Source organism: Akebia trifoliata, chromosome 8 (genome assembly GCF_017979445.1).
Source record: "Akebia trifoliata isolate Shusen 1 chromosome 8, ASM1797944v1, whole genome shotgun sequence".
In the NCBI taxonomy this organism is placed as follows: Eukaryota; Viridiplantae; Streptophyta; class Magnoliopsida; order Ranunculales; family Lardizabalaceae; genus Akebia; species Akebia trifoliata.
Window position 1 is genome coordinate 1,044,058 of NC_141382.1, and position 12,296 is coordinate 1,056,353.

At 34.9% G+C, this 12,296-nt stretch overlaps 1 protein-coding gene and 1 non-coding gene across 2 annotated transcripts; both read left to right on the plus strand.

Moving 5' to 3' along the window:
• Nucleotides 1-6,302: 6,302 nt before the first annotated feature.
• On the plus strand, nt 6,303-8,988 carry ABCG6 (ABC-2 type transporter family protein). The gene has a single exon (XM_086452076.1). It carries the CDS (start codon nt 6,518-6,520, stop codon nt 8,753-8,755), a length of 2,238 nt encoding a protein of 745 aa, XP_086308202.1. The 5' UTR covers nt 6,303-6,517; the 3' UTR covers nt 8,756-8,988.
• A 2,580-nt stretch (nt 8,989-11,568) lies between these two features.
• Nucleotides 11,569-11,641, plus strand: TRNAK-CUU (transfer RNA lysine (anticodon CUU)). The gene has a single exon. It is a non-coding gene; the product is annotated as a tRNA-Lys (tRNA).
• The last annotated feature ends 655 nt before the right edge of the window (nt 11,642-12,296 follow it).

Sequence of the window (12,296 nt, forward strand, 5' to 3'; positions counted from 1 at the left end):
TAGACATACACTTTCACAGTTTGGTAAATATTTGTCACTCCCCTTGTGTTTCAAACTACAATAATGATAAATTGACCCACCCTTTACTCTCTTGACAAGGCATGTGCATAGAACCATGGAATTTTTTTTGGTTATGCATTGTGCATCCCAGGGAAAAAAATATATGGTTTTATGCACATGCCACATCAGAAGAGTAGAGGGGGAGTCAGAACTCTTCAAACTAATGATATCTCCCTTTACTCTTAGAGACTAAGAAAAGAGGACTCACAGATGCAGATGCCAACTAGCTTAGGTTGTAAAGTCTTTTGGTGATGATATCAAAGACCTGGGTTCAAATCCACTCAGCATTGAACTATCAAACTCATTAAAAAAAAATGCTTACTGATACACAAGTTTTCATTTTCAACCTCTAGCCAAAAACCCTTATTTTTCTTCAAGAAACCCGTCATCTTCAACGACTTGAGATACCCTCATAAAATTTCATCTTCCCAAGATAAGATCATTGGGAAAGTAAAAGACAGTGGAATTTCAATAGGAAAAAAATCTAGAGATTTCTCTCCAGACAAGTGGAATTAATATGCTAAAAATAATTTACCTAAAAATTTAGAGGTTGAAGGTATCTTATTTTTTAGAGAAATGTGGGGCATTTGATTCGAGCATTTCTTCCATCACATGAGAAATGCTCAAATTGAAAGATTAAAAATGACCAACCCTTGTGATTTTTGGTTTATAGATGGATCGAATATGATGGGTTTAAATGGCCCAATAAGCCCTAAACAGGGCAACCCATTGCACAAAATGGAGGCCTGTTGTAAGATATCCACCCAACTCTTTCGCGCAAGGTTACCAAATTTGTTATAAAGGTACCAAACCACCAACTGATTCGAACTGAACAGGTAGAATAATATCTGTTTATAACCTCATTCATCTGACCCGAGTTATTCGGGTGTGGATACATTTTTAATCCAATTAAGAATTCGGGTAAAATTACCCATAATTATTTTATCTGAAATGTTTTAAATTCACATACGGATATGCATCATATCCGATCGTAATATCCATTTATCTGAGTTTAAAACAGTAACATATGCATATAATCCAAAATTGGGATTTCTCCATCCTCCTCACAATGAGGTTTATATATCTTATTTGGATATCCACTTGAGATTTGGGTACGAGTCGGTTGCCTTCATACCGAGCTTTGTCAACTAAATGTTGTATTTTTTTTATATATATAAATAAATTAATAAACAGTAATTTGAATATTTATTATCTATGTAAGATTTTGTACTAAACATCCACCCTTACACCTTATAGTAATAAAAATTATAATTATTTAATTATATTAATAAATAATGCACTATCAATTGGGAGAAGAGTAGGGTTGTCAAATTGACTTACTAACTTGCTCAAATCCATCTGAAAGAATTATGTTTAGAGCCTGCAAAGGTAGGGTTGGGCTCAAATTCTCAACTCCTTGTTTTTTGACTAGGTTAGGGCTTAACAGTGCATAATTTGATTTAATATACTACTATATTGTATATATTTATATTATATATGGTTAGATTTATGATTCTGAACACTTTATGAAATAATAAATTCACACATATCTCCAAACTTTGTAAATTACAAGGGAGATTCATGACTTCGAAAGATGCGTGAAATAGATTAATTATTTTTTAAAATTTTTAAAATTCAATTTGAACATGTGAAAGCCTGTCAAAGTTGGGTTTGGGCTTTGTCGATGTAGGCCCAATGGGATTTAGGGCCTCTAGTTATCGCTTGTCTCTTGAAAGTTAGGTTAGGGTTCATCGTAGCCCGACTTGAACAAAACCATTTATGGCCCCAGGTTAGACAAAACACAAGGTTTTACAATCATTTTCAAAAGAAATAAATTTTACTAATTTTTAAAACCATTTTCGAAAGAAATCAACTTTTCTTAAAAATGTAAGTTGAATAGAGTATGACAATGACAAAGACAGGGAACAAACTTACTCTTCTCTGATACGTTCAACAACTATGACCAAAATAGACTTGGAACATGAGTCGTGGCCTAATTGGTGTCTGTACATGTTCATCTTTCGTCTCAACTTTAGTTTGACCAAAAAGGAACTGTTGAGAGATGTGGGTGTTAGCTTGTAAGTCGGTAAGTGTTGGCAGAGCTAAAATAACTACTTACCTACCCCTAAGTCCAATAAACTAGACCTCTTTTTCTATTGGTTAACTTTTCATTAATGATTACGTACGAAAGAAAGAATTGTAAGCAGGCACCGTTTACGTGATTACTTATACGTAGGCCAAGGATTTTAATAGCTACCCAATTTCCAAATGTGTCCCGAATATATTAGGCTTTTAGGCAAATATCATCGGCCCATCATTTTAGTTCTGAGGGCACTTAATTCCATCGAATACACCTCATACCATAAAATCAGTCGTCAAAAACATAAATACTATTGGAAAACAATTTCATTTTTTTTTTTTTTGGAAAAAGATGAAAATTCTTAAAATTAACTTTTTTTTTTTTTTTTTTGTGGGTTGAGGTTGTTCATCTCATCTCAAATGTGTTTACATGTTCCAAACAAATGGTATGACACCATGGACTATAAAAAAAAAATTTCATGTCAATTTGACCTTGTCAACATGCTTAGAACCATGTCGACAGTGTGTGGTTGACATGGCTTTAAGCATGTCAACACGTTCCATCCCACGTATAATTGAGTCAATGGAGTTGTCGGAATCAACTGAGTTGCCAAACTTTATATTAGAGTACTCGAAGTCGATAGAATTGTAGGAAAGGATGAGAAGTCTCGAACGCTATAAGTATTAGAACTTAAAAAACAACGTGAGCTTTCAGGAGTACCCTTTAACATGGAGTGCCCAAAATATTTTCCCAAAAATTTAAAGGTGCCCTCAATAATGAGAGCCCTAAGTAATTTTTAGGCATGCCAATAGAATTTGTCCTATGATACCAGAGGTTGCAAACACCCAATGCAAAAGCCTTCACACATATGCGCTTGTAATATTTTTCATGTTACGTGAGAATTCAAACAATATTGAAGCGCAAACATCATGAATAAAAGTTTCAATGATGCCCATAATTAATCTTCTATATCCTTTTCACAACGTTGTTAGAGTGTTATCAAGACCCTTATATAATCAATTTAAATGTGACACATGTGCTTTGGATTACCTCACGATAATAGACACGGTCAGTAATGTGTTTGTATCTATATGATACAAAATAATTAAATTAGTAATGACAATGAAACCAAGAAATAATTCAAGTGTGAAATTATAAAAGAAGTCCTTCAATGATCAAGCAATTCGACCAAGAATCAGTAGACTCTTTTCAACCCAAAATGGAAATACATTGCGGTTAACCCCAAGGGGTTGGCCCAATGGCAAGCCAAGCCTTGATAAGCTCGTTAGGAAGGGTAGGTCAAGTGTTTGAAATCACACAAAGCTATGAATTTCTTGGGGCCAGGACACCCTCCAGGCCCCGATTGATCCACAACTCAACCAATTGCACGTAGGACTTTTTGAGAGGGTGGTGCGTGTGACCGTGGGATTAGTTGAACCCTAAGGATGGGGATACTCTCAATAAGCAATAAAAGAAAAGTACAGCGGTTATCAACGCATTATTTGAAGATTGAGTCAATTCCATGAATACATTTATGTGTTTTTATTAATACACTATTAATGAAAATACATCTTTTTTTTTTTTACTCTTATATATAAAATATAAATGGTTTTAAAAAATATTTATAAAAACTCTTAATTTTGGAGATTGGACATTAGATTTTCCATATGATTAGGTAGGGATAAATGTAAAATATAGAACTTATTTCATTTATATTTTTATTTCTACATGTTAATTTATGTTAGAAGTTGATCTTCCCTTTCCTAGGCACATACATATAAGTGTTAAGATAACAATGGAGGTGAATTCCAAGCTTCGGGAGGTTGGCTCAACAAAAAAAACTTGTGAGATTTATGCATTTGATATCTTTGATCGTGTGTTTGGCATTGGGTGGCCTCATGAATCATTATTTTGATGTTAAGAAGTTTTTGTGGGTTCGAAGAGTGCGACAGTATAGGGCAAGTAGTCCCATCCCGAAAAGGGCGTGGAGAAACCTTGCACTATCTTTATTATTATAATGAGAGAAGGTGGAGTAGAAGTGGAACCAAAATTTCGATTTCAAAAATGACTCCACCTTAACAATTAAACTTAATATAATCAAGGTCATTTTGATAATAAAGAAAAAAAAAAAAACCAAGAATATTATAATCCCATGCCCCTAAAATCAAGTTGGTTACTTTTCAAAATTATGAAAATATCATTTTTACTATGTAATCTTCAAACCACCCTTTAATAAAGTGTGAATTAGCATTTGGTGATCAACTTTTGATGAATTTACAATTCGACTCACTGTTCATTTTAATTACCAAAATATGAATGATAACGAATTCAGAGGTTTTAAAGTGACTATTTTAGAGGCTTGAAGTGACTGTCCTGCTAAAAATGGTAAAACCTATGAGATAGTCACTTTACACCAGCGAAATTGCCACTTTAAGCCTGCGAAATAATTATTTTAAAACCTCCGGATTTATTACCATTCACGTTCTAGTAATTAAAATGAGCAGTGAGCCAAAATCGTAATTCATCAAAAGTTTATCACGTTTTAGTAAATATTCCTTTAATAAATATTTTAAATTATAAATAAGTTTTTAAATACATGTGTGTTTGCACATGCCACCTTCAAATCAAAAATAAAAATGGTGTCGAATCCTCATTGACAACCAAACAATGAAGCTTTATGAACTCTTACTCCCAAGTCTCGAGAGTTACAATTCTCTTTCAATTAGCAACTCTTGTGATCTAAGCAAACCTAACATATTAGATATTAATGTTCAAATTAAAAACATGTTCATCCAATTATTTCTTTTTTTAGAAAAAAAAAAAAAAAACACAATCATTAACCTACAAAACACATTTTATTGGGAAAATCATTTAGCCTCCAATTTTCCATTATACAAACCAAGGAGAACATTCATTCCTGAAGTAGTAATTGTCAGATCAATTATTATTTATTTTATTGCAAAATGATTTAAAACATTTTTTTTATTATATAAAAATTAGTTAGTTTGTCATATATAACTGCTGGACTGCCAATGGATCGGTCGGATTGGATTGGTATCAACCCGATAAGAGATTCATTGGACCCAATACAATCCAGACCCGATTGGAGTCCCATCCCAATCTGGTCCAAAATATCAATATTTTTTTTACGACATAATTCAATTGATTCAATTCTAAATGGAGTTGTGATCCAGAAAGATGTCCCCAATATCAACAAATGGTGCCTATGTGACACATTTTAATTAGTTGGAACTTTAAACACTTAAGATTGGGTGGGGTATAAAATGGCTTTTTTAAGAGTTCGGTGTGTTTAAAAATAATCAAAACTTGTCACATAAACACCATTTTCTATTCTATAGGAAAGAGACACGGTTCTGGATCCTTAACTCTTTTAAATATAGTGTATCTCTCAACCGTTATAATGAGAGAAGGCAATAAATACCTCCACTTTTATATTTAAATTTGATATAATCACGTTCATAAAAAAAAATAATAATAATAATAATAAAATTAAGAACATTGCAATCCATGCTTCATGTTGCTTAATTTTCAAAATTATAAAAGTTTCATTTTGTTATTATATAATCTTCAAAAATCCTTTAATTAATATTTTAAATTACAAATAAATTCTTTTGTTGCACATACCATCTTTTGGTAAAAATAATATAATAGATAATTTTACATTATTTATATATTAAACAAATTATCGGACTGGATTGATTAGGCCTATAATTATTGAATCAGAATAGATCGAATTTTGGGTTTGATCCGATTCAGTTGTCGGCCTAATTGACATACTTAATAATTTAAATTAGGTATATTTAGTAGTGCCAAACTTACTTAATTTGAGTGTTTTTTACTGTAACACTTGTCTACAATAGATAAACACCCACACCTAATTCATTCTATAAACCCTAAATGACGAAATCCTATTGGTCCTCTTGTCATGATCCAACGAATTATAATCCGCCACGTAAAAATAAGGATTTAGTGAAGGAAAACAAAGGCGTGTTGGGAAGAAATTAGGAGGCGTTGGTCACCATTCTTAAGAAAAAATTAAAAAAATAAAAAAAACACGAAACACGACACGCATAGAGATAGTAGTTCTTATTTGGCTATAAATAGATATATCGGTGGAAATGAAATTAAAGAGGTTTCTACTCTCTCTCACGATATAGTAGTCGGTCCACAACCTCTCACCTAGAACCAGAACTGTATGAGTCACATATAGATGACACTAACGGCGTTACATTTACCGTTAATCAAACTATACTAATGCTGGAAGTTGCAAACGGTGAAGTCCTTCCGCTATCGTAAACCATTTCTGTATATTTTGTTGTTCTATAAAGCTTGGTCCTAGAGAGAATATTTTCTTAAATGTCTCGTATTGGAACGAAGGACGATTTTCCTTCGAGATTAGGGTTTTCAGATCGGAAAAGATCAATGGAGGTTCAACATCACCGCAGGAGTTCAACTTCTGGAGTTTCTCCAACGTTAGGTGAGCTCTTGAAGCGCGTCGAAGACACGCGCAACGATTCCAGAGATGAGACTCCTGAGCATCAAGTCCTCGAGATGAGAGACATGAGTCCTGATCCTAGATCTCTTCCGTTTGTTCTCTCGTTCAATAATCTGACGTATAGCGTCAAGATTCGCCGTAAAATGACATTTCCGACGTGTTTTGGTCGGAGCAAAAAGCTCGGAACTGAGGCGGCGGCGGATCAGGTAGGAAACCAGAGTAAGTTTTCGAATACGAAGACTTTGTTGAACGATATCTCTGGTGAAGCAAGAGATGGAGAGATCCTAGCCGTTCTCGGTGCAAGTGGATCGGGAAAATCCACTCTGATTGACGCGCTTGCGAATAGGATGGCGAAAGGAAGCTTGAAAGGATCTGTAACTCTCAATGGCGAAGCTTTAGAATCTCGACTTCTGAAGGTGATTTCGGCTTACGTGATGCAAGACGATCTTCTCTTTCCGATGCTTACAGTGGAAGAAACACTCATGTTCTCAGCCGAGTTCAGATTGCCTCGCTCGCTTTCGAAATCGAAGAAGAAAGCGAGAGTTCAAGCTCTGATCGATCAACTAGGATTAAGAGCCGCAGCCAAGACTGTGATCGGAGACGAAGGCCACAGAGGAGTTTCAGGTGGTGAGCGCCGCCGTGTTTCCATTGGAATCGACATAATTCACGATCCGATCGTATTGTTTCTCGACGAGCCGACGTCGGGACTCGACTCGACGAGTGCGTTCATGGTGGTTAAAGTCTTGCAACGGATCGCTCAGAGTGGAAGCATAGTGATCATGTCGATCCATCAACCTAGTTACAGAATTCTAGGAATTCTCGACCGTTTGATCTTCCTCTCACGTGGAAGAACAGTGTACAGTGGCTCACCAGTGAGTCTCCCTCGTTTCTTTTCTGAGTTCGGCCATCCGATTCCAGAAAACGAGAATCGGACTGAGTTCGCACTGGATTTGATTCGTGAACTTGAAGGTTCTCCAGGTGGAACCAAAAGTCTAGCCGAATTCAACAAATCATGGCAGACAATGAAGCATCCACGAAATTCAGATCCAGATCGATTAGGTTTATCTCTCAAAGACGCAATCAGCGCAAGTATTTCGAGAGGGAAATTAGTTTCCGGAGCATCTAACGATGCAAATCCAACTTCGACAGTCTCAACTTTCGCGAATCCGTTCTGGATAGAAATCGCTGTTTTATCGAAAAGATCGATCCTAAACTCAAAACGAATGCCTGAACTATTCGGAATCCGATTGGGAGCAGTTCTTGTCACTGGATTCATCTTAGCCACAATGTTCTATAAGCTAGATAATTCACCGAGAGGCGTGCAAGAAAGATTAGGGTTCTTCGCCTTCGCAATGTCCACTACTTTCTACACATGTGCCGACGCTCTCCCAGTTTTCCTCCAAGAACGATACATCTTTATGCGCGAAACAGCTTACAACGCTTATCGTAGATCCTCATACGTTCTATCTCACTCTCTCATCGTCATTCCTTCTCTAATTATTCTCGCAATCGCATTCGCATCGACAACATTCTGGGCTGTCGGTCTCGGGGGAGGCCTCCATGGATTCTTGTTCTTCTTCTTTACGATTCTCGCTTCGTTCTGGGCTGGAAGTTCTTTCGTTACTTTTCTCTCTGGAGTTGTCACTCATGTAATGTTGGGTTACACTGTCGTAGTAGCAATTCTAGCTTACTTTCTTCTCTTCAGTGGATTCTTCATCAATAGGGATCGAATTCCCCCTTATTGGATTTGGTTCCATTACATCTCACTAGTGAAGTATCCATTCGAAGGAGTTTTGCAGAACGAATTCGATGATCCAACAAAATGCTTCGTTAGAGGTGCTCAGATGTTCGATAATACGCCACTAAAGATCGTTCCCACAGCAATGAAACTAAATCTGTTGAAGACTTTGAGTCGTTCTTTGGGGATGAACATTACAAGCACTACATGCGTGACTACAGGAACAGATATATTGAAAGAGCAAGGTATCACTGATTTAAACAAATGGAGTTGTTTATGGATTACTATTGCTTGGGGTTTTTTCTTTAGGATTCTATTTTATTTCTCTTTGTTGTTGGGGAGCAAGAACAAGAGAAGGTAAATATAATCATAGATTATAAATGGGGGTTACAATTATTACTGAATCTTAACTGTTTGGGTATTTGGCGGGAAAGAAGGGTTTTGTCGTTTTTTTTTTTTTTTTTTTTTCTTTTTTGAATTTTGAATTGGGATTCGACCGTTGGGTGGTGGGTGAAACGTGGGTTGAGTTGGGTGTAATTCTCTTTCTGTCTTCTTGTTACACTATAATTAAAAAATTCTCAAGTGTTATTGTTACATTATCCTTTAATTAATTATTAATTGTAGAATGACTCGATTGACTTTTACTATTGATTTAGGTTAATTAAATCTTTTTTAAATTAATTTTTGTTGTTTCTTAAGTCAGCACTCATTTGTTGTCCTCTTTAAACATATATAGAGAGCAATCATCTTTTAACGTCTAGTTTCTAAATTTTATCTTAATTTCCCAACTATAAGTAAAAGAAGCTTTCAAGTTTCAATAAAAAATGAATAGTTTTCTCTTTACCTCCATACAGTATATCACATTATTTACGCCTCCCTGAATATTCAATATATGGAATCCCCCCCACCCCCTCAACAGAATCTGATCGAATATTTCCAAATTTAAGGACTTGATCTAGAACCTAAATTTAGTCCAAATTTCATTTTGCTTTACCTACTTTACAAGACTACGAATATAGCCCTAAAAGGTAAAATAACAAAATTCTATCCCGAAGATTTGGAGTCGACCAAATAAATCTAATTCCTCCATTCCATTTTTGAAAAACTCGATAGCAAAAATGACACAATCACAATAATACACACAATGATTTACGTAGTTCACTAGTGTGCCTACATCTACGGAATAAAATAGAAACAATCACTATTTTCTCATTAGTTTTATAATCCTAGAGATCTCTATTATAATACTGAGAGTTATCAAAATATGTAAAACTCTCCAAAACAAAAAAACTCCAAAAATAGAAAATCCTTAAAAAAAATGTTACACAATTACACCCCCCTCAACTCTGCGTGGCGCTACAGAATACAAGACATTTACACAACACTTTGTCCATAAAAAATATAATAAGCATGTTTTAATTGAGATTAATAACCCAGCGTTGGTGGGATTTGAATCTGGGTTTACAACATTATCAGTTCATACTGTTTTCATCATCTTCTTTTTTGCACTTTATTTGGATCTCTAACCTCAATATTTCTTGTAGTTGGAATAATAATCAATCGTTGGTGAATATGTCAAGGACATTTCAATCCACTTTTTTGTAATTTATCATCTATTGGAGTTTTTCTTACATTATCTCCAATGTATTTGTTTATGGTAATATTTTATATTCCAGTATTTCAACTCATCAATCTTGAGATCTTCATCCCTACCACGTATATTTTCAATTTATTAACATGATGATTCTTAACACTTCTAACATATGCTAATAAAACCTCATCTCATAGATTTAAAATCAACTAAACAAATCATGTTCTTTCATTCCACGCTATCCAAAGCCAACACTACTTATATATGTTCTCTTTACATTGTATTGCCAACTTCGAACTTAGATAAAAGAGGAGGATTGCCTAACTTCGACAATTGGAATTAAGAAATCTTGTTACCCATTAATCTCGGAAATGCATGTATTCTGATGAGACAATTTAATTTAAAAATTGGTCAAATTAATCAAGTTAATACTTTCATTTCAGACTCCCTTTTGTGTACGCTCCCTTCATAGAATCATAGAACCATAGATATTTTTCTTCGGGATACACAAGTAAAAAAGATTTATGATTCTGTGAACTGTCAGGTTAGGGAGCGTACAAAAAAGGGTGTTAGAGATTATCATTAGTCTTTATCGAAATAGACCAATGATTTTTGAACTCAACCTGATAGTCGGACTCAAAAATTCATTGACGTGTCATGCACAAAGAATCGAAAATTCTTACGCTCGGGATACACAACTGTAAATGGCAGGTCGGTTGTGTATCCCAAGAGATAGAACCTACGATTTTTTCCCATGCCACGTAGATGAGTTTTTGAGTCCCCTGGTCAGGTTGAGTTAAAAAATCAGCACTCATCAAAATATTATGAATCAAGGAAGGCATTTACAATATTCTAGGTTAACAAGGGAGTTAAATGAAAAACCAAAGGAGCCCCCACGGATGACGGATACATGAAGCGTGAGACCCACATGTCTGATTTAGAAGATTAGTCAAAATGATGTGGACAGTCGATCTATGAGTAGCCTTTTTTGATGTTACGTTTCTCGTCACAATCACAATCACAATCACAATCGACAATGGACAGTTTCTTTTCGTTTTCTAGTGTTTCTCTCTTTATTTCACAAAAATATCGTGGAGTGAGGAAACGTGAAAGTCTCTATTGCAGAAGTTTTGGAGCACGAAATCGTCGCTTCGTCTGTATTGCGTAAACAGGAAACGCCCTCCACATCAAACGCATGTTTCTATATGAGTCCGACTAGCGTTACTAAGATAGTGAGGAAAAGAGACCTTACTAAGGCTCATCCACAATAAAAAAAATGACTGGAAGTCTTGTTTTACGTATCTTGAGGCCCTTTTGACAGTGGATGAGATTTAGTAAGACCTTTTTTTTCTCGCTATCTTAGTAAGGCAAGGGTTTCTCTTTCTATATTCATCACATGAATGCAATTACACAATGATACTGTCAAATGGATCGGGTCCATCTTGATTTTCCATTTCGACTCTCCATGTTTGTTTTATTGAGTTTAATAAGTGGTCGAATCACCAATAAATCCATATGAGTCAAATTGATCGACTTGTATTTATTAATGTAATAACTTAAAATTTTAATAGATATAATAACCAGCCCGTCTAGCTCAGTTGGTAGAGCGCAAGGCTCTTAACCTTGTGGTCGTGGGTTCGAGCCCCACGGTGGGCGCTTATCTTTTTTCAAACTTTATTGATATCATGCTTAATTTATATAGCTCTAAAGTTTTACCTATGGTATCCAACCATATGACCTTTTTTTTTATGATGCTAAGTTTTAGTTTGGATCCATTGGCTAAGATTCTTTCTAACCATCCGATCCTTCTATATCAAAATTAATGTGATGGGCCCCAATTGGGGATCAGAGTCAAACAAGGTAAATCACAACCGTCAAATTTAGTAAATTTTTTGAATGGATACTTTATCCAAATCAAATAGCTATAAAAAAATACATATTTTTTTTTTGCGATCTTTGCTATTTCATCTCTTACACTAACTTGTGTATAATTTTCTCAACTTCGTTAGTGTCAACATATGGTATTAATCATTACATACTCGATACTTGGCTTCACTTATGACTCTTTGCTTATTAAAATTTTAACTTACATTTATATTTTTCCAAGTTCTCTTCAAAAATAAATTTTGGCAACAACTTTTAATAGATCATTTTTCTCAGATCTCTTGAACATAAACACTCCCACCACCATCAAATTTTCTTATGTATATATATATATTTTTTTCATGAACTCCCTACAAGACTCCTTCGCTTCACTCTTTAACGCCTTGAACTACTTCATCTTACATCACCATCGTATCCCTACTTTCAA